This window comes from Spinacia oleracea, chromosome 3, assembly GCF_020520425.1.
Source record: "Spinacia oleracea cultivar Varoflay chromosome 3, BTI_SOV_V1, whole genome shotgun sequence".
Lineage (NCBI taxonomy): Eukaryota > Viridiplantae > Streptophyta > Magnoliopsida > Caryophyllales > Amaranthaceae > Spinacia > Spinacia oleracea.
Window position 1 is genome coordinate 62,939,758 of NC_079489.1, and position 27,780 is coordinate 62,967,537.

The 27,780-nt window shown below is 34.8% G+C and overlaps 1 protein-coding gene and 1 long non-coding RNA gene across 4 annotated transcripts in view; one reads left to right on the top strand and one right to left on the bottom strand.

Moving 5' to 3' along the window:
• LOC110783214 (THO complex subunit 2) overlaps positions 1 to 27,780 on the bottom strand; it is a 50,402-nt gene that overhangs the window by 6,777 nt on the left and 15,845 nt on the right. For all 3 annotated transcript variants that reach the window (XM_021987524.2, XM_021987523.2, XM_021987522.2), the window contains exons 7-24: positions 26,554 to 26,619; positions 26,429 to 26,476; positions 26,262 to 26,330; positions 26,043 to 26,176; positions 21,584 to 21,659; positions 18,774 to 18,967; positions 16,299 to 16,379; positions 8,835 to 9,033; positions 8,512 to 8,748; positions 8,322 to 8,402; positions 8,117 to 8,236; positions 7,974 to 8,033; positions 5,515 to 5,642; positions 2,581 to 2,677; positions 2,365 to 2,493; positions 765 to 868; positions 334 to 514; positions 46 to 188 (exon numbers count right to left, since the gene is read on the bottom strand). In XM_021987524.2, coding sequence (XP_021843216.1) covers positions 46 to 188; positions 334 to 514; positions 765 to 868; positions 2,365 to 2,493; positions 2,581 to 2,677; positions 5,515 to 5,642; positions 7,974 to 8,033; positions 8,117 to 8,236; positions 8,322 to 8,402; positions 8,512 to 8,748; positions 8,835 to 9,033; positions 16,299 to 16,379; positions 18,774 to 18,967; positions 21,584 to 21,659; positions 26,043 to 26,176; positions 26,262 to 26,330; positions 26,429 to 26,476; positions 26,554 to 26,619 — 2,147 coding nt within the window. The remainder of the gene's footprint in view (positions 1 to 45; positions 189 to 333; positions 515 to 764; positions 869 to 2,364; positions 2,494 to 2,580; positions 2,678 to 5,514; positions 5,643 to 7,973; positions 8,034 to 8,116; positions 8,237 to 8,321; positions 8,403 to 8,511; positions 8,749 to 8,834; positions 9,034 to 16,298; positions 16,380 to 18,773; positions 18,968 to 21,583; positions 21,660 to 26,042; positions 26,177 to 26,261; positions 26,331 to 26,428; positions 26,477 to 26,553; positions 26,620 to 27,780) is intronic.
• On the top strand, positions 13,945 to 14,641 carry LOC130470368 (uncharacterized). Its single transcript, XR_008930568.1, has 3 exons — positions 13,945 to 14,152; positions 14,266 to 14,323; positions 14,415 to 14,641. It is a non-coding gene; the product is annotated as an uncharacterized lncRNA (long non-coding RNA).

Here is a 27,780-nt window from a genome sequence, read left to right on the forward strand (position 1 = left end):
CATAACTCTTAACCAATGCTACACACAAGAAAGTCAAAGTGCTACCTCACAGGATGGCGAGGAGGCCCAAGATCCAAAACCAGGTCACCCGCACCACTTGGCTCGTCACGATCACACAAAGGCCATGTGACCGAGCTATTTTTACACTTGAAAAGCCTCATAACCGGTCGATAGATCAAGAAGGCCACCTAGCACATTTATACATGTGTTAATAGTTTAGAAAAAAAAAGTACTCCGTACCTGTGATGGCGAACCAGTCCTCCGTTTCCTCTCCCCCTCCCCCCCTCCCCCCCCCACCCACCCACACAAATACACTTTAAAAAGAGGGAATACCTCAGGATCAAGATGGTACTGATGAACAAGATCATCAAGAGTGGGTACTAGTTGTGCATATGCAGTTGCTGGATTAACAGCACTACAAAGAAAATCCACATACTGAAGAAGAATTCCATGGCATCTGTCAAATTGCTCGCACACCATTTTTATATAAGGTGCATCCGCATTAGTAACAACCCTACAAAAAAAAACAAAAATTAAAGGGAAACATACAAACCTTGTGCCAGACAGAAATAATTAGAAACTGGTGAAAACCAAACCACTAAGCTCAAAAGAAAGGGGTGCACGGATTTTTAAGGGGAATTAGTCAGCATACATCTAACGGATAAATTTGTTACAGTTCTCCCTAGCTCTAAGAAACAACAAATCGGGTACTAAAGTGCTACCCGGTCTAACAAATGAAAGTCAAACAATTATACTTAACGTACAGAGAACGGTGTTGTGCAATCAGCAGTAAAAGAGGAATGGCCAGCTTTGGTTCTTCCTTCGGAACCAAGGAGTCCCTGAGTCTGTTTGTAGATTTAATCAGTGCCTGCAATATTATGTGAAGTCATCATCACGAAATCACCTTGGCATCTTGAGTAAGTACCAAAATGGCTATTGTTCAGTAGCACTAATACCTTAAAAAAGAATCACAGAACTATTAAGGAAAATAGGCTTCAAAAGCAAACAATAATAAAGCAAAATCAGAACATAATTAATGGGAACATCTAATATAATTAAAGGGGAGACTATCAACAGAATGAGGCTCCCGAGTCCTAACAAACACTATCCTGGATTAAAGTACCAAATTTTCAAGACAAAGTAAGAAGATTAGTGATAAAGATATTCACACACATTTCGGTATGGTAAGGAAAACTAATCCAAAGATGGAATAATGTTGTTACGAAAGGCCTTCTCTGGTGGACACCGGAACAGGAAAAAGTTCACAAAACACTGAATTCTGACCAGATACAAAGAATATAGTATTCATGACAATACTTCAGGCACTGCGTCTAACTTTAGTGACCGGAGTGATTCGAAAACAGTCCACTGCAATTCTAGGACAGTCAGCAGATCAGTTGTTCATGAATGAAAGGTGCACATCTCAGCGAGTCCTAAAGCCTATGGTTACTCCCGACTCTTTATTTTACCTCAAATACCCATTTCAATAGTTCACACTCGGACATTTTGTTTGACAGTTAGACACTCATATTGAACTAAATCATGTAAAATCTCCATGCATAAGTCGCATCTGACACTCTTAACATAGGGCACGAACCCATACGTCCGTGTCCGATACTTCTAACCAAGTTCAAATCACAGAGCCTACAACCCCTCCCCTCCACAACCTATATCCAGGCAAGTAGGAGACTCTTTTCAGTGAAAAAGCTTATTGAAAAAACAAAAAGGATGAGCTGGCTATACTTTAAAACTGATAAAGCAGCAATTAAATTTCAAACAGTTGATCACTGAACTTAGTACTTCAAACAGTTGATTACTGAACTTATACAAGCCAAATACAACATGATATTAAAAACGTACGGCACAAAACTTCCCTCTTTCAACCCCCAATCCCTCTATGACTTTGCAAAGAGCTTCAAATTAAAGAGTGGGGCTTCCCTCTCCGAAAGATACCATAGAGAAACCTTTAAAAATATGAATTATTCGTTTGTTAATCAATTAAAATAGAAAACAAAATATCTTGTAACATTCACAACAATAATATTTTATAGCAATATTATCCTGCTAAGAATGACTGTTTGGACATAAAGCCAAAATTTCGAACAAACCTATTTCAAATAAAAATGAAGCTAAGGTTCAAAATAATAAGCAAGCAGAATAATTTCTACAAAAATTGCTCCTGGACCATTAGCTCCATGAGGCAACAACAGTACAACACCCCTTTCATGATTTCTAAGGAAGCATTAGTTCTTTCTAAGTTCGCATTCTTTCAGTTACTCCCAAAAACAGCTTGCCCTCGTAGTACTTCAACAAAGTCCATGTCTTATCCTTAAATAGAAATATCATATCTCAAAAAATCGTCACCTTATTGTTTCGGCTAACGCCATAAGATGTGGCCAGATATCGCAAAGTCTCTCCACCTGCCATGGAATCCAGCTGCTCCTCTGTCATATTTTCCGTGTATTGAACATTCGCCATCTGTTGTATCAACTCCTACAAAGAAGAAAACTAGATGGATGGGGAAAAAAAGCTCTTCGACATAAGTGTTCTCGGATATGCATGAAACATTATAATGTATACCTGCAGAAGGAGGAGTTCAATTCCTCGGCCCCTTTTCAATTGGTTGACAAGGTATTGAAAAAGACCTCTCAGCTCCATTGAAGGGTACTTCTTGCACCTATAATAACAACAATTTGTTAAGGACTTCAAGAGGATTTAAGAACCATTTTGTGCACGGAAAAATGGTAATAACAAAGAATCAGATCCTATAGCTACAATTTAGTAGGTTTTTAAGAAATAAAAGTTATACAAACTCAGGCAAAATCTGGTAGAGAGCAGCCGGTAAACAAGTTACAAAAGGGATATCAGGCTGATAAACGCAGGTAAAAAAAGTCTTTGTTCTGTAATACCAAAGCCTTGGCAAGTGAGCAAATATATTTAGAACTATTAGTTGAACAATAAACTGCATTCACAAAATTCAGTGACTTCACTCAATAACACAAAAAGGGCATCACCAATCACAAGCTACACAGCCTTACGGACATGGATAATACATACAGTTCCCAAAATGGTATGAAGTTGGGAATTTATGACAAAATCATGTGGCTGTTTCAAAAGAATACATAAAAAATTTAGGTGCTTAATGCTTATCCATAGCCTTAAGACCTGAGTTCAGTAAAGTCTATAACTAAATTTTATCCAGGATTTCACCAGAAAAAATTATATTTTCCAGTTATGCGTCAAAAGATACAAAATGTTAAGAAAATTTCACCAGGATTTCCAGTAGCAATATCACATGGACTCCAACTTGGAAAGGGTTTGCCCCAAAATATAGAAGAGCAGAAGGATTGATAACCTCCCAAGTTGTTCTCTTGCGGTCATGATCATCATCATTGTCATCTTGCTTTTCCATATGACCAATGTAATAGAATAACATTTCACTTCAACTATTTACCTATTATTGTATCGAAAATCCCAATTCATCCCAAAATAGAATAATAATCGCTTCCTGACAACAAACACCTCAGCTCCTATTTTGACCGAGGTTGATCTACATGTCTTGACATATCAAGAACAGAAGAGGAAACGAAATAATCACAAAAATCCACTGGTATAGAACTTTCCCTTTCCTTCTAAGACAAGAGCAACACCCGCACCACACAGGCAGGACATACAACAATATACCAGCCAAATGAAACCTTAAACCTTTGACAAACGAAACCATCGTGCTCTTATTATTCGTCGTAATTCTCATAAAGAATTAGGCTTTTACGCATAGCTCTTCGTAACGGAAAATACATGCAGAGTTTCTAACATGATTAAGAATGTAATACAGAAATTAGTAAAGAAAAGGGTTCTTTTGTTACTGCACTTTTTCCATTTCCTGCTTTCTTCAATTCCAACGGATTTCATGTCTGTTGTACAAGCAAGCAGATCACACAACCTTACGATTTCACAAGTGAAGACCAAGAACAATTTGAGGGCTCATCCCTGTGAAGTTCTTCAATTGATTTAGAAACTCCAAATACAGCCAGTGTTTTATCGATACACCAATATCTAGAAGCTTCATAGAGGAAGTTAACACAAGCACACCGTTTTCCAATATGATGCAAAGCAAACCATCCAGATATGGAATCGTTAAAAAAAATATGACCATCACTTAAGAAGCAACAAATCCAAATTCTGAAAAGATCATTCCTAGCCTGGCTCACAGCTTGAAAACCTTAATACTTTCGAAAACACTGCAGTGACAAATGATTCTCGAAAATCACCACCCCATACGCAAAACAAAGGAGAGAAGACTTTGAAAGGCCAACCATTTCTCAACACAGCTAGTCTGAATACCAGTTTATAAAAGGCATGGCCTTAAACTAAATCAACTTCTTTCCTAAGGTCTAACAACGAGATTTCAAAATAAAAGTCAAACTTAGAAACCACTGAAATCTACTCCCTCTGTCCAACAAGAAACGTTCCATTTCTCTTGGTGACATGTAGTTAATAGAGCAAGTGTTGGTTTTATGTTGTGAGTTCACACCAAAATCAGCAAAACGCTTAAACAGCAAATCTGCACCCATTCCCTACAAAACCAGCTCCTACAAGTATTTATTTCAAGAAGCGGGACTCCTCAATTATCTACATCAAATGTACGACTACCAGCAGCCTTTCTGATCATCCCTTCCCATATGGGGCTTCATCTCAGACAAGTCAGATCAACTTGCAGCAAATCCACTCTCTCTTAGCAGAAACCCCCTGTAAGTCATACATTCCAGAAGTCCGCCAATACAGCCAACTCCTCAAATAGGACTAAAATCAAGTAAACTAATAATATCATGGAGGTAATCTGAAAAGAGAACATAAAGAAGGTGAAGCCCAAGCATCCCATTGACCCAACCTCAGACATCTAACCCTTAGAGCAGCAAGCCAACAACACCCAGCGAGCAGAAGCCAACAGGAGCATTAAAGAAAGCCCCCTGCCAAGCCACCAATTATTACCCTGGTACCCTCTGCAAGGAATCCTTATTCAATCAAACTCGCTGATTGACCATCGTAATACACCTCAAACTTCAGATACGCCTAAAAGCAAGCATTGAAAGGATATCAGCCAGGACACTGACACTGAAATCTAGAATCGGAAAGCTGTCACATAATGTTTCCAGTATAAATAAAACTACAATACCCAAAGTCATGTCTAGCTGTCTTGATCATTATCACATTATACACGGCGATTTGACAGGTCCACAATGAACTCCAGGAGTTGTTTTCATGGACAAAGCTTAAGAATGTTTCCACTAACAGGTGGAGTAAGAGAGGACACAGACCCAGACCAAAATTATGAATCAAATTTCTAACCAGCGTTACTGAAAATCTGCTAGAAGACGAATTTTTCATATATAGAAAGAAATATATCTCCGAAAACAGAAAAAGCAAAGGAAAACATAAAAGTAGTTAGCTAGGCATAATAGAAAATAAAATCAGACTAAAAGATCGAAAGAATAACTCTGAGAGCACACATACAGATGCCCCCAAAATGAAGCCAAAGATTGAAGCCAGTCTGACAAGTTAAGCCCGTCGTCTTTTAACTTTTCACGACCACTTTGCGCCAATCTCTCTATCACTACATACTCCAAGACATCATACTCCAACTGCAAGAAAAAAAGAGTTAAGAAACCAGCTGAGCAGCTGGTAGACAAAATTATAGAAAAGGATTCATAAATGTACATCCAGTATAACTTTTTAGACCATACCATGTCAACAGGAAGAGAACCCAAAGTCTAACCCACCAATTGAAACACATATGCCACACACATGCACACAGAGAGACACAAAGAACCGTAGATCAATTCAGGATACCTACAAATGTAAATTGAACACAGGCACGCATGATTACTTGTAACAAGATTCCTTAACTGAATCCGTAGGTGACTACTTTCGTATACGTTAATCTTCATCTAGTTTTCCTTGTTCATGCGAATGTGGTTTTGAGCTGAGACTCCAGGTTTAGGTTGTTGCCCAGTGCAGTTTATGGTTGCTAACTACGAAGCTAAAGAGCAGTAATGGCTTCAAGCTTTCAATAGCGATATCTTTAGTCAGTGTCAATCCTGGTATTAAATCAGGCTCAAGATAAAGTTGGGAAAGCTTGGACTACAATAAGGTTACAACTCTAATATCCCTTTACCTGAAATAAGATGATTCAGTCTAAAACCCCTTTAACATTAAGATGCCATACTAGTGCTATGAACTGATTTACGGTTGGGGGCACTTCAGGGAATGGCTATATAAGTTAGTACAAGTAGCTTGGGGAATAAGTTAGGGGGTTAGTTAGGGAAATAGTAATATATATATAGAGAGAGCTTAGTAGAGAGGGGATGTTATATTGAATATTGTGGAGCAGTTTGGTTGAGGTTTTAAGAGATCACTGGGAGAGAAATCAAGCATCTCGAATGCTTTAATATCGGTTACGTCTTTTTCTTTCAGTTAATCAAATCTTCATTTTCTCTTGTTTTTTGGTCTGTTATCTATGCCAATTCATAGCATTTAGTCATATCAAGAGAAACGTACATGAGTTACAACTGAAAGGTTTTTCGGTGAATTATTACACCCTCAACCTTCCCCGTCCAAACAAACACAATTGTGTTTCCTAATTTCAGCCTTTACTTAGACCATTAGATGTTCACGTAATCACGTGCTCTGCAAACTCTAAGCAGGGACAGAGTTTTGTAGGAATGGTTCCCTTTCAAGAAGATTATTTTGTCCTCTATCCGCTCATATACTGCTTGAATGAAAAAAAGTCTACACATCACACAGAAACCCATGCGTAATTCCACATATTTGGTTCGTCTACACAACCCTCCACCCCCCCCCCCCCCCCCCCCTCCTCCCCAATCCTTTTCAAGTACATTATGCAAAATGAATCGTTCTCTCCAATTTTGTCCTTAACTACCCTTCAACATAAACAACTTCTTCAGCAATGCATAATCATCTTTCACTAAGGAATACTGAGCCACCCAGAACAAATGGTCAACTAACCCCTTTCGATATTACAAACATAATCAACTGCAATGAACACACTACAAACAGCACGTAATAAGGTTTCAACTTAAAACAGCAAGCAACATTTTTACTCCCTCGGTCCATTAAAGATAAACCCATTTCATATTTTTTGGTCAAGCTTTAAAAACTTATTCCACAAATTCTCAGTTTCTCAATAATCTATAAGAAATATATAGTCAAATGGGATCTTGCTAAACTCATTTTAGTGCTCGTTTGGTTAAATGTAGGAAACTAAAAATTCCTACGAAGTAGTTTTTCCCACGGAGATTAGATTCCTATGAACAGTGTTGTTTGGTTGTATATGGGAAGTGGGATTTCCCATGGAAAGTTCCACTTACCTAAGGGGACCTAGGTAACCAACTTCCTACACTTCATGGGATATGGAACTATCTAGGAAGTGTATCTTCTGTTGAACTTGCCAGCCAAACAACTTCACTCCCTGCCAAATCCTAGGAAGTTTCACTTCCCATGACTTAAGATATCAACCAAACAAGCACTCACTCAGTGTGTATTCTTAAAACATCTAATTGTTATGCATACAGAATTGGAGATATTAGTACGTTAAGTCTTGAATTGGAGAGCATGAAAAGACAAATAGAGCAATCTTTGAGGGATGGAAGGAGTAGTTCTGAAGATTTGATAATTTTAAATGCTGCTCAGAATAAAATTTACAGCAAAGTACCTTCAGAAATGATCTGCCCCACATGAAATTGTATATGACTAATTTCTTGGAACAAAATGTCAACCCATACTACCATATACACTAGGACATAGGTTATCTTAAAAGGAATAATCAATTTTTGGAAGATAGCTGCACAATTATCTTGCACGCAAAATTTCCCAAATTTTACTATCTGGAAGACATCAGAACCAAAGCAGGAGGAGAGCACGCAGAAAATAGCCTAGATGGATAAAAAACCTACCTGTGTTAAATATTTGAATGCGTCCACAACCGGCATAATCATATCTCGATAGGCCTCAATCTGCATTAGCAATATCAGTGAAACTCACTCAAAAACTAAATTTTAAACATTTAAATATGCTGCTATAAATGATAATGAGGTACCTGTTGAACAATTGTCCGGAGAACAGTCAAGGGATTGGCATGAGCAAGCTTAGCAACCATACGACCCAGTTGTTTTAGATTTTCCTTTGCAAGCCGTTTCAAGATCCTCCTCGTGTCCAACTACAAATGCAAATCAAAACTTGAACATACACACAAACAATTGCTTGGGGAAATAACTTTCAGATCACATCTCCGTTGGGTTTACCTTAGCTGTTTGTCTTGCTGCCAAAATCATAGGTATCCGCTCATCATCCTTTTCCCATTCACCATAGAGACGATATCTCGCCTAAGAAAAACAAAGCTATTACTCATCCACATGATTCAACCATGACAGTAAAAATGTCTAAACGACAGCAAGTCACCACTTATAGCTTATGCTGATTAAAAATTCATACCTCGTATGGAAGAAGACTCATTACTTCCCAGATTGCATGGCCAATGGCAGGATTTGCAGGAACCAACTGCAATGAAGGAAGCAGACATGATCCCAACGCTTCCTCAATTTTTGACCTTGCTTCTCTCAAATGCAACCGGGGATTAATATTATCACCCCCAACAGGTATGAGAGCTCCATCCCCCTTACTGATGAGTTCAAGTGCTGAGAGGTAGTAGCCCTTTAAAACCCTACAGACCTTCAGAGGACACATATACAGCATACTGTTAGTAGGCTTGCAACAACAAAAAGACCTTAAAGAACAATCACAAACAAAATTATCACCTTTTGCAGCAAGAGAGTATCACGATACAGATAAGGTCCAGCACAGGCAAGCATCTCAAAAAGCTCTTTAGGTAGCAAAACAAGGGAGCTACTCAAAGAATCTGCACTCCCCAACACTTTCGGGCCATTTATGGTGTTGTTGGCATGATGCAATTTACAAGCAGTATCATATGCTGAGGAAATTGATCTTCCAATAAGCCTAAGACACAGTAAAATTACAAAGTCATAAACAGGTTGAATTATTAACCTTTACAAGTCAACTTCAAAAAGTAAAAAGATGTCTCCTAAATAACCCTTAAAACATGTACTAATACTCGTTCACTACTACGGTACTACCACTACCACATAACTACAACTACCACTATTGTACCAGTACTATTTTATTGATAATGATGTTCGTAATAATAGTATTATTATTATCTTTTCTAGTAGTTGACACATGTTAAATAATATAACATACTATTAATACTAGCCTACCAACAATACAACTTATAGCATTTTATTATCATTGAGGATCAACAGATGGACTAAATCAATACAACTTATGTCCATTTCCGATGGAGCCAAATATTCATTTGTTCTTTTGTCTGTGGGATGTGATGGACTAAATCAAAATGGCTCTTAATACCTCTTCGCTTCCTTTCCATGAAGTAGAAGATGGACTAAATCAAAATGGCTCTTAATACCTCTTCGCTTCCTTTCCATGAAGTAGAAGATGGCCGTCCCGTTGTTGTCCCGTTATCGCTTTTGGGTCAATTGAAAACAACCTCTCTGCAATTGCAGGGGTAAGGTTGCGTACGAACGAGGATCAACAGAAAACAGCATCTTTGCCAATCTGAGTATGTATAAAGTGCTTCCTAGCCACCAATAAGGAAACCTTAAGACTATGACTAGGTGGTGCTGGAGGTAATGAAGTGCACATATGGTAGAAGCCTATATGAAAAAACTCTTATACTAGTTATGTAGTCAGGGTAGTTTCCCTTCAAATTAGCCTACATCCATGGATGGAAAAAATTACAAGAAGGCTTTGAGATCACAAGTGAAGTTGTAAAGAGGAGGGGCTTAGAATAAAACACTGCAAGAAGTACCATTGATAACTGAGTTAGCTTCAAGTTGAAGGGCAGAGATTAATGCCTTGAGTATGGACATCCGAAAAGGACAAGGATACAAGCAACCGACACAGAAGTTGAACATACGAAGAAAAACAGTACACCACCCTAAATTTGGACTACAGTAACAGGACATGAGATTCACAAATATGTTATATTATACAAAATCATATCATCAAATATAAGAAATTTATGGTGGGAGTGGAATTAAAACTCGACCGTTCTGTAACGGGTTTTGGATTTGCCGTTTCGCAAAACCCCGTTACGTAACGTTGCGACAAAAATCACGTCTTTCTCCCCGTGTCGTCTACGTAACGTGACTCGCCGCTTTAGGACATTTTTTGCCCGTTACACCGTTCTTTTACACCAATTGACCAAAAATATTTTAGTAATTAGTTAAGATCATAAAACATGATATTTTGAGTAGTTATTTGTTCACAAAACATAATACTCAATCATACTATGATAAATTTAGTTATATTGTGTTGATATAGTACTTTTTAGACTTAAAATTTAATAATAAGACTTCGACATGTTAATGTGATGTTTTTCAAAAAATTCACGCTGCAAACACGATCACATCCGCGCTTGTTTTCTATGTGGGGACCACATGAGAGCTACATTTTAAAAAACGCACCCAAGGCACAAGGCGCACAACACCTTTTCCTTGTTTAGCGCATCCAACTACAAAAGGCAAGGGCCTGAGTAAGCCTTTACCCGGACGCAAGGCATTGCCCCTTTGTAGATTAGGAATCTTATAGTTGACATGGCATAATGTTTTTTTAAAAAACAATATCACATGCTCGCAAGTCCCAACGGTAAGATAACCTACATCTATAATTCAAAGAAAAATCATTTTGAAACAACAGCCAGCTACAACAGATAACTTAACATCTCTCTGAATCTAAAGACTTCGAATTAAAACTTACCCACGATTTATTAATCAATTTCGAGCAAAAGCCCTAACTCAATTTAATTAGTTATCGTCAACTAGAAGCCCATTGAAGGCCCTAATCTGGAAAATCTCTAAATTGCAACTACAGGCAATTGATGACCGCTAACTTTTCGTCTAAGAGAACGCCAGCTGGATAATCTGCAGTCATCTCCGGCACCATAGCTCTGTTGGATTCTGTGTAAGCTCCGCCTTTCTCTCTCTTCGTTACCTCTAACTCTACGGTCGAGGAGTGTGAACTTTCAGCTTTTCTTTCTTTTCTTTTCTTTTTCTTTTACTGGTGGATGTCCTACAAAGTACTAAGCTGGTGACTAAGGTAGTCACGTGTCACTTTGACCCCCTATTCTCTAAATTAATTTTTATTAACTTCTATTTTACGGTTGTTTTTTATTCCACTTATTTTGAAATATACCAGTATTATAAACTCGGGGTTACTTTCTTTGAAAATTTAATACCGCAAAAAAAAATGTGTGACTTGTCTAAGAAAGGTCGCGCCTTCGTCTAGGCTCCAGGGAATTTTGCACCTCAGACCAACTCGCGCCTTTTAAAACTAAGCATGAGAGGAGAGAAGACAAAATAAAAGGACAAGCAGTCATGGAGCTTTTAGAATATACAAAATCGCCTGAGAAGACAACAGCCAGAGTGCCCGTAGCACCAAACAAGACTCTTGACTTGCCTAACTCACATGAATGTAGTCCTAAACGCTATTTCTTATGATGAACCTTGCTTCCATTGGAAACATGTAGGGCTTCTCTGTAACCATAGATCCGAAATAATTAGGTCAAACATGGTTTCTTTTGATGGCAAATATGAAATAACCTTTATGTATCTCTCCCACACCACCTCAACCCTTTTGTGGTATAGACTTTCAGTTAAAAGTCCCCAAATTTAATCAACAAGAGTAAAAAAATTACAAATCAATCACAAAATTTTAAAAAATTCAAAGCATTGGAAAAACTAAAATGAAATGTAAGCAAAACATTGACAGTGTTCTCTTTAAAAAAAAAAATATAGCGAAAGCTCAAAAGTTCGGTGAAGGTAGAAAAACTAAAAAGCAAGGTAAAACTCGACGATAAAATTTTACCATATATGATAGTTCTCTAGCCTCTAGAGACATAAAAGAGAGAAAAGAACATATTGAAGCACCAAAGAGAATAAAATAGAGAACCAAAAAGAGAAATGAACAGCTCTAAAGCAAGATGACTGACAAGTATATATTTAGGGTGTGCTCTCTTGAACTTATAGGACCAACTTATCTGAACTTATAGGACCTTAATTAACTTATAGGGCCTTATAAGACCTTATAATACCTTATTAAACATTACTAGACTTTATTTAAAGTTTATTAGATTGTTATTAAACTATTAACCTTTAGATTATTGATAATAGTTGATTGCAAATATTAATGCATTGGTGTAAAGAAGTAATATTATGATTATTTGCGTCTCACCAAAAAAATGTCCATTGATTACTGATGTACACGTAATTTTAAAAGTGTTTATTAAGTTTTTCCCTTATAATTATATTGATAGCAATTAATAATAACATATTAATTAATACTTACATATCATTGATGATTATCATCGTCAATAAGTAACCACAAATTATTTAATACAATAATATAAATAAGATTTATTTAATATAACAACGCAAATAATCATAATATTACATATTTTATTTAAGACCTTATTGGAACTTATATTAACTTATAGGCCCTTATAGGAACTTATAGAACCTTATTTAATTATAGAACCTTATTTAATTATAGAACCTTATATGACCTTATTTAACTTATAGGAGCTTATCTTAACTTATAGGATCTGAAAATAAGGTCCTTAAGTTGATTAGAACAGGGCCTTAATGTATCTATACGAAGTCTAATAAATGTGGTTCAGATTAATTATCGAGTTCATTATTCAATGAGATCAAGTAATCAGAATGCCTAGCTAATATTAAGTTTACTCTTGACATAACTTGTCGAGTCACACAAAGAGTATGTGAATGGATCAAATAGTCAGATGAATATACAATATTCAGTAAATATTCTAATAGATGGTTATGTTCGGAAATGATGGATGTTAGTTTCAGTGGGAGCTAAACAAATCATCAAAAGGAAACATCGGAAATATCGTTAGAAGCGGAGATATTAACGGAAAAGGAAATATGGTTTGAATCTAATATACATATATAAAGGAGGCACTTTTGCTGAGATATTAGAGCGCCACGTAGGATTAGTAATGCTCTCGGCCAATTAAAAAGAAGATTTCTTATTTATTTTTGAATTAAAAAATTCAAGTGCCACGTATATAATTAAGTAGATGCCACGTGGATATATATCTAAGTTTTAATTTTTTTTTTTTTTAAAACGTTAAACGTATTTGATAAACGTAGATAAACGTTTGATGGGAAGAGTCCAAAAAACAAAAAGTCCTAATAATCCTACTCAATCTAAGTTTTAATTAAAAAAAAAAAAAAACTTAGTATTAGATAAATGTAGATAAACGTTTGATGGGAAGAGTTCAAAAAACAAAAATTCCTAATAATCCTACTCAATATATATCTAAGTTTTAATAATTAAAAAAAAAAACCTTAGATATAACCTAAACGTTTAAGATAAACGTAGATAAACGTATACTAATACACTACAATTCTTTAAGATATAAATTGGAAGTTCTAATCATATTCAAATTTATAATTGATGAAATCCTATAAATTGGTCGTATTGTTCAATTCATAACTCATACACAATCACATCTTTCACTTTTAAGTTTGGTTATCAATGGCTACTTCTTTGATCCATGATTTAAATTCCAGTAGGAACGACTGGAAAATTAAAGTTCGTGTTTCGCGCTTGATTGATGTGGTGAACTTCCGCAAACAAAATAGTTTAATTAGTTTGGACATGGTCCTCATTGACGAAGAGGTATATAATTCTTCTAATATTTACTTTATGATTTTACAACGCACTTTTTAAATTAACTGTTATAATTTAACTGCAGGGTGATTATGTGCATGCCTCTATTAAATCCAATTTTGTCCATCACTAGCTTCTGTCCAAAATTATGAGGGAAAAATCTATACAATCAGATATTTTTCGGTCCAACCTAATAAGGAACAATACCGTATTGTTGGCGACAACAAGATAATGATACAATTTTTTCAAAATACTGTTGTTAGGGCCGTTGCCAATGCATCGATTTGATTGTGTACAATTACAGTACACTTGAATAAGTTTGTTAAAAACTACTCACTTCCTGGTATGTATGATTTTGTTATTTATTCCGTACTAAAGTTTATTTGAGTTATTGTCAAATAATTTTGCCAAATACTTTGTCTTTTTTTCCTTTGTTGTTTTTTTTTCTCTTTTTAGATGTCGTTGGTATGGTTGTGAATGAAGTTGGAGATTCTATCGAAATAGAAGACCAATGGTACATATTTTTTCCTTCTTCTGTAGAGTTAATTAAATATATTATTTATGATGTTATTATTTATTTAGTTTTCTTATCTAAATTATTGCAGGGGACAACATTGACATTGAGATTGAGAGGTCTAGCTGAAACTGATGGGAAATCGAAGGTGAGATTTGATCTGGTTGTGATTGGGGAAGATGATTGAAGAGATAGAGACGACTACATTTTGATTGTGGAGAAATAGATCGGAAGTTGCTGAAGTCTTTATCACACTTAAAAAAATAACAAGTACTTTAGTTTAGTCTAGACTAGACTTTTGCTCAATTATTTAGTTGTCGTAATAGGTTCACTTTTGCTCAGTTATTATGCACCATTTCATTTAACTCATTAATCCAATTATGGACAAATTTATTTTAATTTAATCTATTGCCACTAAACCAAACATAGGAAATAAATTAAGTTAAAATGAATTTAGATCTACTTAATGCATGTGTGTCATTTTTATCTTCCAAATGAACTTAATTATTATTATTGTTAATAGTTACTGATCCCACTACAAGAAATTGTACTATTAACGACGGGAAATCCCGTCGCGAAAGGCCAATAATCGTTGATTAACGACGGGATTTTCTGTCGCGAACCCGTCATAAAAGGGGGCCGTCGTTAATAGAAATCCTGTCGTAAATCCGTCGTAAACCCGTCGTAAAAGACATTTGCGACGGTTATTCCCGTCATTGTTTGCTTGTTAGCCCCGTCGCAAAAAGCTTTTGCGACGGGATTTTTGACCCGTCGTAATTAGATTGTCGTTAAAGATGATTGTCTTCCAAAAAAAAAATACCATCCATTCACCGTAACAAAACCTAATAACATAAATACAAAACCGTTACTAAAAAAGAACAAATAAAACGAAACCCGTGCATCGCACGGGCTTCAAAACTAGTCGGAAATATTGCCGGAAAGGCACAAGTTATTCCAACCGGTCCATTGGACTGGTTTGTTGGTGTTTGAGTTGTTTCCAACTTCCCTTTGATCTAGATCTAGTTTTGAGATATATTTCTTAATCCTAATTGGATCGGGATTCTAATCCTAGTAGGATTCTAAGTTTTCTATTCCTATAAATATAGGCCTATGGTCATAATATTTATACATGAGTTTATTCTCTTAAGCCTATTACATAAAGTGAGATCCCAAATTCTAGTATATACCTTCGTTGATATTCTAAGCTAATTGAATTAAGAGGGGCGACATTTGGAGTCCTAGAACTCGTTCTTGTTCAGTTGGGGCGCAGTTAGAGAAGGCACGCATCACATTGTATGTTCCCTAAATTATGATAATTGATTATGTGAATTCATGTTTCCTAGCTCTCCAGGTTTATTCCGCAAGGCAATTAAATTGTTCATAACCTAACAACGTGAACTAGAAGTAAGTTTACAACAATTAGCCACCGGTATAGAGAATCCAGAGATACCGGTCACAGTTCCCAACTTCCTTTGACTAGAGATATCCAATTGCGACCGACTCCCATAAACGGTTTAAGTAACTTAGGGCTTATGATTAAGGGCCCAAATAAGATCAATTCCATGCAATTACTTGCGGGCTTTAGGTCAAATTACACTTTCAAAGCCCTTGGTAAGGTAATATTTATTCAAAGAAATTTTGGTCAAAATTTTGTTTTTAACTCATATCGTCTCCTTCTCTATCCCAAATCCTGCCGAGGTGTCTCAAAGTCCTTCGCTTAGGCTCACCTCATGTGCACATCTCAAAACTACCATACAAATTGTGAAAGGTATGACCCGTATTCGGTACCTAGATCTAAGTCTACCATGTGGGTGAAGTTTGGAAAACATTAGAAGATTGTATGTCACTACGTCTATTGAAATACTAAGCGCAAGCAGACAATTAATTCAGCAGCGCAAAAGCAGATAGAGAAAGAAATAGCATTATCATATTTATCCAACCGCGAACAAAAGAAAGGATAAATGTCTTTGTGTACCTGAACAGCCCATCACAAATTTGGGCATATGCCACTGGAGTAAGTGGTGAAAGACGCTCAAACAAGATATTTGCATGATACCTGAAAAACAATGAAAGTCCGGCTCATTCAAGCAATATACCAAAAAATAAAGAAAATTACCGGTTAGGATAGAAATTCATACTACGTACTTACATTAGACTTGTTTATGTACCAGAAAACAGTATTTACGTTTCGGTACTCATTTTTTCTTATTTAACCCGAGTTTAACTACAGAAGTAATATGCTCCCTCCATTTTCTTTGATCTACCCATTTACCGAATCTTTTTTAAGGAGAGGTAAATGGGTGTAAGGAAAAAGGTGGCTAAAGATTTAAAAAAAAAAAGTGAGTGGAAAAGTGTAAACATTTTGGAATAATGAAGTAAGATGGTAAAATGTGTGTGCCAAAAATAGAATAAAGTAAAAGTTGGCATACCTAAAAACACCTCAAATGGAAAGTCATTACATTAGAAGAAAGAAAAGGGAGTGTTAAAAAAGACATCAACGGGGTGTTACCAGCGCAAGCACAAAGAGTGCTAAGTCAGTAAGTATCACGCATTCACGCTCCCAAGATATCTTACCATAAAACACAGACACTAAAGAAAACTCAAGTACCACTCGGAGGCTAATTCTTGACTCCAGCTATGAAACAGCTTCAAGTAAGCAAGCTCTACAAAAATTTGACGTGTTCTTTACTTCCCACAAGATTGAACCCAATTCAGCCACCCTCCACATCCACTAATTTGGAACTTAATTTGAAAGCAATATTTTGACCCGGACCTTTTTTCGGGCTGCGCCTAATAACCAATTCAGCAATCCAACCCCTCTTAGTCCTTTTCTATGATGCGCTACAAAAGTGATCTGTCAAAGAGATATAATCTGAATTATCATGGTACTTATCTCCTCTTATGTGGCATAATGACTAGCAAACATTAAGTGGCATATCTCATGTACACCCTCCACCATGATTTTGTTAATACTACTAATCATCCCCATAAATCCTAACACTTATAAAGCTTCATACTTTGATTACTATTCACCCAATAGTGCATTTACGTGCATGCCCCTCATTTCCTTCTTTGTTTTATTTTGTCTTATTCTTAACAATAGAGCATTTACGGTTTCACCCTTCCATTGCTATACAAAATGTATTGTTTTCTTTGGGTATAATTTCCTATCTATTGTACCTTCGAACTATCAATTAAAACGCATATGGTTTCTATTTCCCGTTACATGTAAATCCAACATCTAACTTTAACATATCATTTCTAGCATTTACCATAAATTGTAAGTTCCTAGCTTTTAAGTAACATTTTTACAAAAATAATTTTGTATACCTTGGGGGATCGTGCGCGCTAGCGCACGATCCAACAACTAGTAAATAAATAAAAGTTTGAGGAACCCTTACTCCTCCAAATATTTCAAAGTATAACACTAAATTTTATAAACAGACAACACAATTTATCATACAGAAAAATCATTTCAACATATTCATCAGGATCTCATCGGAAGAAAGCCACTCCACACCTCAACGGCTCTACCAATCTTAATGCTGAACCTTTTGTTAAATCATTACATAGCATCATAGCGTATCAAACTATCAACTCTCTACGTTACGTAAACCACCTATTATCCTTTTCCTTGATCTTTTGTGAGTGTATGCACGCCAGACAACATGTTTAATGTGCTACTGGTTTCATCACTTGACTCAAGTTGTTATTTATACAAAAGGAAAAACCATTTGACACCCATATTAATTTGGGAATAAGAAAACGAATTAAGCATATAAAATGACTCCTCTCTCAAATGCTAAAAAGAAATATATTACAGTATAATAATAGAACACCAAATGACATATTAATTTGGGAATAAGAAAACGAATTACGCATATAAAGTGACTCCTCTCCCAAATGCTAAAAAGAAATATATTACAGTATAATAATAGAGCATCACCCAATGAAATCTCACAGACCCATGTTAATTTGGAAATAAGAAAACGACCCATGTTTTGGAAATAAGAAAACAAATTATGCATATAAAATGCCTCCTCTCCCAAATGCTAGAAAAGAAATATATTCAAGTATAACAATAGAACATCACCCAATGAAAATCTCACAACCCATGTTCCCATCTGCGTGATCAAGATAAATGTAACCTCCCCTGTAGGTGTCCAGTCTGGCCATCACAAGAGATGTTTTGCTAATTAGACCCCCAAAAATAAAATGAAAACATACCTATTACAACAAAGAATACCTATTACCATAAGCTAAAATCAATTCTAACAGAAGAGCAGAACTGCTGAAAAAAATAAACTGTTACAAGAAAGTAACAAAGCAAACAAAAAACTAGCAGTTAACAAACTTAGTACGAGGAATATTAAAAGAAATGTCAAAGTGGAGAGAGGGCCAAAGCAGTTTCTCCCTCTTTCCATTAGGGAGATCATGATCAGTCACATACCAATCATCCACACGAAGGAAACCAGTAAGCAAGCCTAATGTTTGGCAGTCCTCAAGCTCCAAAACAGATTCATTGACAGCAAGATTTTCCAAATCTAAAGCAGCATAAAGATCTACGGTCACATCTGCTTGCTTTTCATCATCCATAAGGTCCTTACCCGTTGCAGCTAGATTTATTTTTCCAATCTTGTTAGCCTGTCACAATGAAATAACACCATGAAACACATCCTAGATAGCACCACAAGACTAACAGGAAATATAAAACAACTCCAAATAAAAAATCATAACCAACATCAACACTTCAAGGGTAACTCACTAATGAAAGAAGTGGGAACATAAAAGAGTAGTTCCTAAATTAGACATGAAGCAAATAAGTGATAAATTCAGAATAATTGGGTTTGCCTGATTTCTGCACTCCAATTCAGTATTCGCCCTAATTAATCCCAAAAAAAATGGATGGTTTACCAGCAAGCCATTAATAATGATTTGCTTAATATTCGTCCATAAATTAAAATTTTAACATCGTCTCACCTTTCTCCGTTCTTTTTCAATTGCACCATTTGGTATTTCAAGCTTGCCAGTGCAAAAATTTGGCCATTAATATGTTAAATTATGTTTTAGTTAAAATAATAAATTTTTGATTTTTGGAAACTATAAATCAAGACGAAATTAATAAGATCCCACATAACTACATTTTTCTTTATGTAGAAAATGCAAAAGCTGGTCAAAGAAGAATGTGTGAATAGTGAAGAAGTCCAAATGGTGCATTTAAAAAGTCAGTTAAAGATTTCGTTGTGAGTTGTTACTAAGAGGGTGTTTGGCAGTAATTTCTACTTGAGAGATCCCATAAGCAGCTGAAACTTCGCCAACACGGTATTTTTTGGGAGTAATTTCTACTTGAGAAACCCAAAATGGGCTGAAACAGTTTCTAGGAGGCTGGGAATTAAAAGCAATCCAAGCTTCTCAAAACTGTTTCTCAAGGAGGAGTTTTGCCAACTTAAGGACACTTTTCGTCTTCAAAAATACCCTCACATATTACTAGAAAGTCTTTCTTGTCCCAAGTAATAAAAGACCAATGTTCTTCTTCGATCAATTCCTTTCTCCACTCAGCATTGGGTCCTCCGCCATTATCAATTCCTTGTCTTCGGCAAACATTCTCGACGAGACAAAGTAGATCACACAGTCGGTGTTTTTAAGAATCAGTCAACATCAAATAAAAAAGTGAAAGAGAAGAGCGAGATAGCAAGTGAAGCTAATTCCGGCAAGCTCATCGTCGATCTCCACGTAAAGTACTATTAGATTGATTCTTTCAATAGATGAATTGAGGTTTTGGGGCTTAAAAATTACGGGGTGAAATCAACAGATTTTACAGAAATAAAGGAGGTGAAGATCAGGTGAAGTGAAGTAGAAAAAAAGTGTACATTCGTATATTACAAAATTCAACAGCCATGAATCCCATTAATTACTTAAAATAATATTAGTTTTTTTTTTGTGTGTGTAAAATAAAAGTTTTTATAAATGAATAAAAACATGTTAATTTTTTCAGGGAATAAAATTTGGTATAACATACTTCTTTCCTCCGTTTGTTTTTACTCGCATGTTGGTCACTTTCACGCATGCCAATGCACAACTTTGATCATTAATAACTTTATTTCTCTTTAAGCAAAAATTATAAAAAAATGATATTTTGAAAATACACATGAAGACGAATCTAACAAAATACCACATGACTATGTTTTATTTTACATATAAATCACCAACAATAGTCAAAGTAGTATGTGTGAATAGTGTCAAAATTTCAAACGTTGTGAGTATTAAAAATCGGAAGTACTAGTTAGTCACTATTGAGTATTAAACTATTAATATAAAATATTTATGGTTGGTAAACAATGGGCCAAACATGATAAAACATTTTCTATTTCTCAAAAACGCTTAAATTTTGTGGCCAAACAAACCTATTTCTCATAACAGTTTCTCTAGAAACTACTTCCGAAAAAGTACTTCTAGGAAACAGAAGTTGTTTTCTAGAAGATTGGCCAAACAGACCCTAAGCCAACTTAAAGTTTTTATTTTTAGTCATATCATTTAGAGCCCGTTTAGTAGCTTGTCATTAATGGTGTCAGCGAAATGAATTTGTATGTAAATTTTTACCAAAATCAATATTCAATATCCAATGTGAAAATCAATATCCAATGGTAATGCTAGTTCACTCAAAATTATCTATTTTTCTTTCATAATTTTTCATACAGTCTATTACCATTTTGGGGAGTGGTATTGGGTAGGAACGCAAATTTATGAAGAAAAACACAGTTTAAGATAAGTGTCATTACCATGGACATTAAGATGTTTTTTTTTTTGCCAAATGACACATTTATTTTCATTCCCACCATATTTTACCGGCTACCAAACTGGCCAATAGGATTAGAAAGGTATGCTACACCTTACTTCTTCAAAGATATTTTTTGCTCTTAAGCTAATGCAACAGGTTTTACCCACCTGTCTATTTATAGAGAGCCCAATAAAAGAAAGAACATCGCCTGCTGCCCCGGATCAACTAGTATACATTTCAAATATAAAACATATTGTAACAATTTATTCAATCTGCCAGAAACAGCATATTGGAAGGACCAACCAAGACAATTGCTACTATCAACAAACATACACCTCCCAAGTCAACATATAGCAGAAAAAAAAACATCCTGTCAGATTCACAGGCATTCCTATTTTGATGATAACTAACAGGACATTCTAATTTTATTTTATATTTTTTGGAGGGGGGTAGGCTCTCATGTTAATTATCTAATAACCAACCTCATCAAGACGCCTAGTTGAAACGACATTGAAAGTTTCAAACGCTTCCTCATCCTTGGGAATTAAATGCGCGTATCTGCAAGTATGATATGAAATTGTTACATTTAATCCAGAGTGAGAGACCTCAATACAGCAAACAGTCACTCGAAGTATATAAATTTCTGAAAAGTCAAAACCTAACTGAGAACTGCCAAAAACAAAAGCGATGATTGTGACAATCTAACCGTACCATTTTACAGATTGCAGACAAAGGAGGGAGTACTAAATCAAACTAAAATTGCCAAATAAAAGATAAAATACTAACTGACTACAATTAGTAAAGGGGCCCAAGAGTAAGATGCATAGTCTTTACAATTAAACTGTCATTGCAACATGAAACTTCAACAGAAGCCCAAACAAAAAGATTGGTACAAGAAGCTCCACAACTTATAATGCTGCAGAAGGGACTGACACATACATATGTTTAAATGCAGCGTTCATAAAGTATACAAATGTTTGGATGGCACTTTCTGTAAACTACAGCTTACTTCCCATCATTTCTTAAATGCACTATTTCCATCCTCTTTTTTTTCTTTTTTTTGTTCTACACACTACTCTTTTTTCTAGGGGAGTTTGAAAAAGGTGAGTGAGTGTAAGAAAATAGTGGATAACTAGTATAATACCCGTGCAATGCATGGTTTACAAATTATAATATTAATTTGTAAAAATATTTATAACAAATTGAAATTAGTAACAGTGGACTCACTTACATTAACGAACTTATTACACGATTATACACACGCAATAATATGTGATACAAAAATTATAATATAAGGTTCCAAATAACGCTTAACGCTGTTTGCATCTCTCATGCTTCACATTGATTACTCCAACCATGTCTTTAAATGCATCACTTTCACAAGCACAATACATCATTTGACTGGTAATTAACATAATTAATCATTATTTGACTGTTAATTATCTTTAGAGTATGTTTATCTTATGAAAACATGCATTGTGAATAATCCAATGACATTTGCCTTATAAAAACATATATATATATATATATATATATATATATATATATATATATATATATATATATAATATTATATTAATAAAAAGAAATTCAACTCAAAGTTAATATGAAGTATTACTTAAATGAATAGTGTAAAAGCCAAAGTTACGCATTTAAAAAGACACGGGTAGTGTATATCCTTTTTTTCCTAAATATAGAGTTAAGTATAGAGGAATGATCAAATTTATTTTAAATAACCTAATAAAAGGATTGACGATAAGGGGAAAAAAATTACCTCTACGTACTTATAAAACCAAAAGGTTTCAACTTTTTAATACTTGAAACTAATATTTGAAAATAACAATAAGCATGAGCATATCCTTTTCAAATTTTGAAATAGAAGTAAATTAAGCAATTGACCAATGAGCTAATTGCTTAATTTATAAGTACTTGATCTTTAAATAAAGACCCGGTAAAAGATAATAAAAGATGAATAAATAAAGACCAGATAAAAGATTATAAGAGATAAATTTTATAGGAGTCAACTACCAGTAAAAGATAATAAGAGATAAATTTTGCTAAGAGTCCAAATAGATAAATAAATACTTAATTAAAGATAATAACAGTCTAAGAGATAAATTTTACTAGGAGTCAACTACCATGCTCTATATAATGCAATTCAAGTATGCAACTACCATTACCGGGGGGTAAAAAAAAACAATCTCATTAGCGAATGCTATTTATGACGGGCTTAAATCCCGGCTTTTAAGTGAAATATTCTACGGCAGAATTATGTCGTAATTGTTCTTTTACGATGGAAAACCCTGTCATTAATACTTTTAACCCATAAAAAAGTAATAAATCATGCATTCCCTTTGTATTTTTACTTTATTGATCCGTGCATCGCACGAGCTTAATTCTAGTAAATAATATAAGAGAAGTAAAAACAATTCATTTATGTCACCCGTGGTGGGATTCATTACCACCCGCCTAGCTGACTCGTACACCCTAATACATATTTCACCCATCACACCAACCACTTTAATTACCCATCCAAATAACCATCTTAAAGAATCATTATCATCCGCCTAGATGGCTCTTACACCCTAATACATATCCAGTGTATACATCTACTTCTAAACGTATTAACATGAATTATTACTATAATTTGTTATTATTATTTACTTATGCTAAAAAATTAAGAAAATACTTGTGATGTGCGATAAATTAACAGTCTAACAGAGTACAATAATTTAGGGTAGTTTAGTGGTTGTGGTTGATTTATAGCTCCTGTAACATAAACATATCACCATGGAGGATAAAAAATTTATCTTCATTTCACTCGATGCACACTAAATTATTACACTTGTCACTTTTTAGATGATGCAGATCTCTAGTAACCTCATTTTCATCAGAATTAGAAGAAACAGTTTTGTCATCTTATTTTGGTCATAATTGATGGTAGCATGTCTTAAGGGTCATCACATTCCCTTATATTATACTTCCTCCATCTCCATTCTGGGTGTCCCCAAATGATGTGCCTACTTTAACAATTTCCTATTTAATCATTTGAATTTTTCCCAACTTACCCTAATCAAACAATTTAAATACCCAAATTTTCCTACTTTTAGCTACAAAATATGTGCCTATAATTAATGCTGGTACCATGGAAAATTGTGTTGTTGATTTTTTATTCAACAATCACCTTCTCTCCTCCATAACTTTATTGTTCTTTATTTTTTGGTTTAAAAAATAAAATAAAATGTTTACTTTCTAATAAAGTACAACAACATTAATTATTAATCATGTCATTTTTCAAATTCTTTAATTCCCGTGAAAAATGTCAAACAAGCACTATATTATGGGATGGAGGGAGTACTACGTACTACTCCCTCAATCCCTAAAAGATCGCCCCATAGCTAAGTCAGGCTATCTTCCGCAAAAGCAATACTTCCAAACGAGAACTCACACATCAAACACGACATCATGTCCCCAAGTATACCTATTTCACTCCTCGAAACTTCGCTTCAGTTATTACTCCAATTCATATTCACAGTCTTGGAGTCATTGAATGTGTAACAGCATATTCAAGTAAGAGACTGGGCCTCCCAAGAAAACCAAATCATCACTCTTTCATTTAACATTAATTATATTTGGCAAAAGAAATGCAACAAAGATTTTAACATTGAGCACTTGACTGCGTCCAATGCGGTGAAAAACCATGCAGTAAAGAAGATTAGTAACAGTACTCAACACAGTCAACTCGAACATATATTGTTCCTTTCCTTCAAAACCAAGGTGATAATTAGCTAATGGAATTGAAGTTATTCAACCCGTCTCTCAGTAACAAGAACATAAGGAAAAAGAGTGATTCCACTGTCGATCACACAAAGTTATCTTGTTGTACCCAAAAAACCGGGAAAAAAAGAAAAAAAAAAAGAAGAAGAAAAGAAAAGCAAAAGAAAGAAAGATTAACATAGCACTCTCTTTAAAGTCTTCCATACAGCTGTTTTCCGAACAAATAAAACAATAGCATAGTTCTAAAAAACTAAACTATCAATAAGAAGCTTTAAACAACCCACCACATAGCCATATATGGATGCGGACTCCACAATCCGCACTTCGAGCAAGTTCATGGAGTTAGATGCAATAAACAATCTATATTGTACTTGTGCTGTTATGCAATCACTTGAGGAAACATTAGTTAGCTAAATGGATTTGTTCAAATGTTTGTTAGTTATGCTGTTAACTTAAGGAATGGGTCTAGTACTCTAGTCACCCCTGCCCTCAAGTCCTAATTTTATGATCGTATTTCCTTGTCAAATCTTTATGAACATTATATTTAACACTTTAATCACTATTTCAAATAAGTCACCGATAAATAAACACAATTATGTTGAAATCAGATTTACAATTTTGGCAAACATATTGTATATACCATAAAACAGCATGAAGTATTAAAACAGGGGGCCCACTCTCTAAGGAATGCTGCACATAAAGCTAATTTCTTTTTCTACCTCAAACTTTCAGCTATAATAAATTGCTTAAAGCTCTGAACCCATCTGCATAATTGGAAATTCAGCAATAAAAGATTATTACTGACTCTACTTCAAAATAGAAGTCAACACTTCATGTAGCAATGCAATTACTAGGGTAAACAATTATAAACAATCATCAAGATAAACAAGAAGTTCTAATATGTAATTTATCCAGCTAAAATAAAAGAGACTTCTGAGTCAAAACTAAGTCCAAAATTCCCTCAAAAAAAAAAAAAACTCCTTTCTATGCAATATAGTGCCTTTTCCGTTCTTGCTTTTTTTCCTAAACAGAAAGCTCAAAAGGACAAGATGAAAAAATTCAACAATGATCTTTTAAAACAAAAAGGCAAAGAGGGAAAGGCTGCAAGAAAAAACAAAAACCATAGGAAATTAGGAACACTCAGCTTATGACAAACACACTCACATGCTATCAAGATCAACAAGGTCTTCTTTCACAAGCACTGCTGCAAGCTGATACAGCCCAAAAGGTAAGGGATCTTGAACTTCTATTCGCTGGTAATATTGAAATTTGAAACCTAAGATTTGAGAAGCATGTGACTGCACAAAGTTGGCATGGTAAGTCTTGACCACAAATTACAAACCAACATTAGCCATTCAATACTCCAGTTGACTTATTACATACCTTAGGAAAAATTGGAATGAGATCCAAGAAAAGCCTATTGTGAGGATGCATTTCAAAACACTCCATGACCTGAAAGAAGTACAACAGAATCAATCAAGACATACAAAACAACTAGGAAACCATATGTATGCATGGCCCAAATCTGGTGATAATTGACAGCAACTTACAATATCAAAAACACGATTTGGATCCAAGTCGAAGTGACCAATCAAGGACTGCAAAATATACAAGGTCAATGCAAACAGAAAAGCAACAAGACTGTCAATTGCATGAAACAGGAAAGGAATCAAACCTTAATAGTGCCGATCATTGAGGATGATGAGTTAGGAGCTCCTGAACCCTCACAAAGAAGAGTCACCTACAGCAAAAAGCATAAGAAACTGTGAGAAATGCAAATAAAGAACATGCAAACCAGAAATATTATAAGTTAAAGCAATCTTACACGACTGAAAGACCATTCAACAAATGAAACATTCCAACATAACAGAAATCAAAAGAAAAAAACATTCAACTCTCAACGTCTTCTCTTTCTCATTAAATGAAAACATTCTAACATAAATTCCTCAATGATCTATAGAAAAGAGCATTGAAGCTCTTGTCGAGCTCTTGCAAATCACTATCGATTTGGGCACAGAGAAGAGAGAACTTGACAAAATTCAAGTGAAAAGTGACACAAAGATTATGTCAATGCCCAAAGAGTTGAATAAAATTGAAAGCAAATGTAGTCGCTTAAGTGTATAATTCAATAACACATTCTATACATAGGTTACCGCTGTCAAATAAAGAAAAATTAAATGAAAACTGTAAGAAAGACCGAGAGTCCTCCTAAAAAAGTTAGTAGCTTAAAAGGAGTGGCAACAAAATATTATATGCTTGTGATCCATTGCTAACTGCTCATACTACAATAGTTGATTTGACCCGTTAATTGCATTTTCTTGCAAATCGATGTTTGATCAACTTAGTTGTTTACTACCAGCTGATGTAGGATGATAGTTTTAGGATATGACAATATTATCTATTTCAAGAACAATAGTTTAAGGATATGACAAGATTATCTATTTTAAGAAATAATCTACGACTATCTATCATTAAAATTCATACAAGTAAAATTCACTAGAAAATGCCACAGAAAAAGTGACATGCATAATAAATATCACATCAAGCTCAAATCCCATACAGGCAGTTAGCTTATTTGACATAATTTTATAAAAAAAATAAAAAAATTCGACGACCTAATCCAAAAATATTTGATTTATGATTTATTGTATACAATAATAATATAATTGAATCTAATATTAGAGGAACTTTTACATTAGCGTCTTTCAATAACTTAACACAATGTACACCAAGATGAAGTTTTCAAGAGCATATGTCACATAAGCGCTCCTTGTCACAAATATTATGTTACAAAAAAAATTAATAATTTATAGTTCCCATCCTAATTTAGTTTGCCTCATTCTATTTTTTGACAAGGACCCACCATTACTTCTCTCTTCACAATAATAAGATCTAGGGTCCT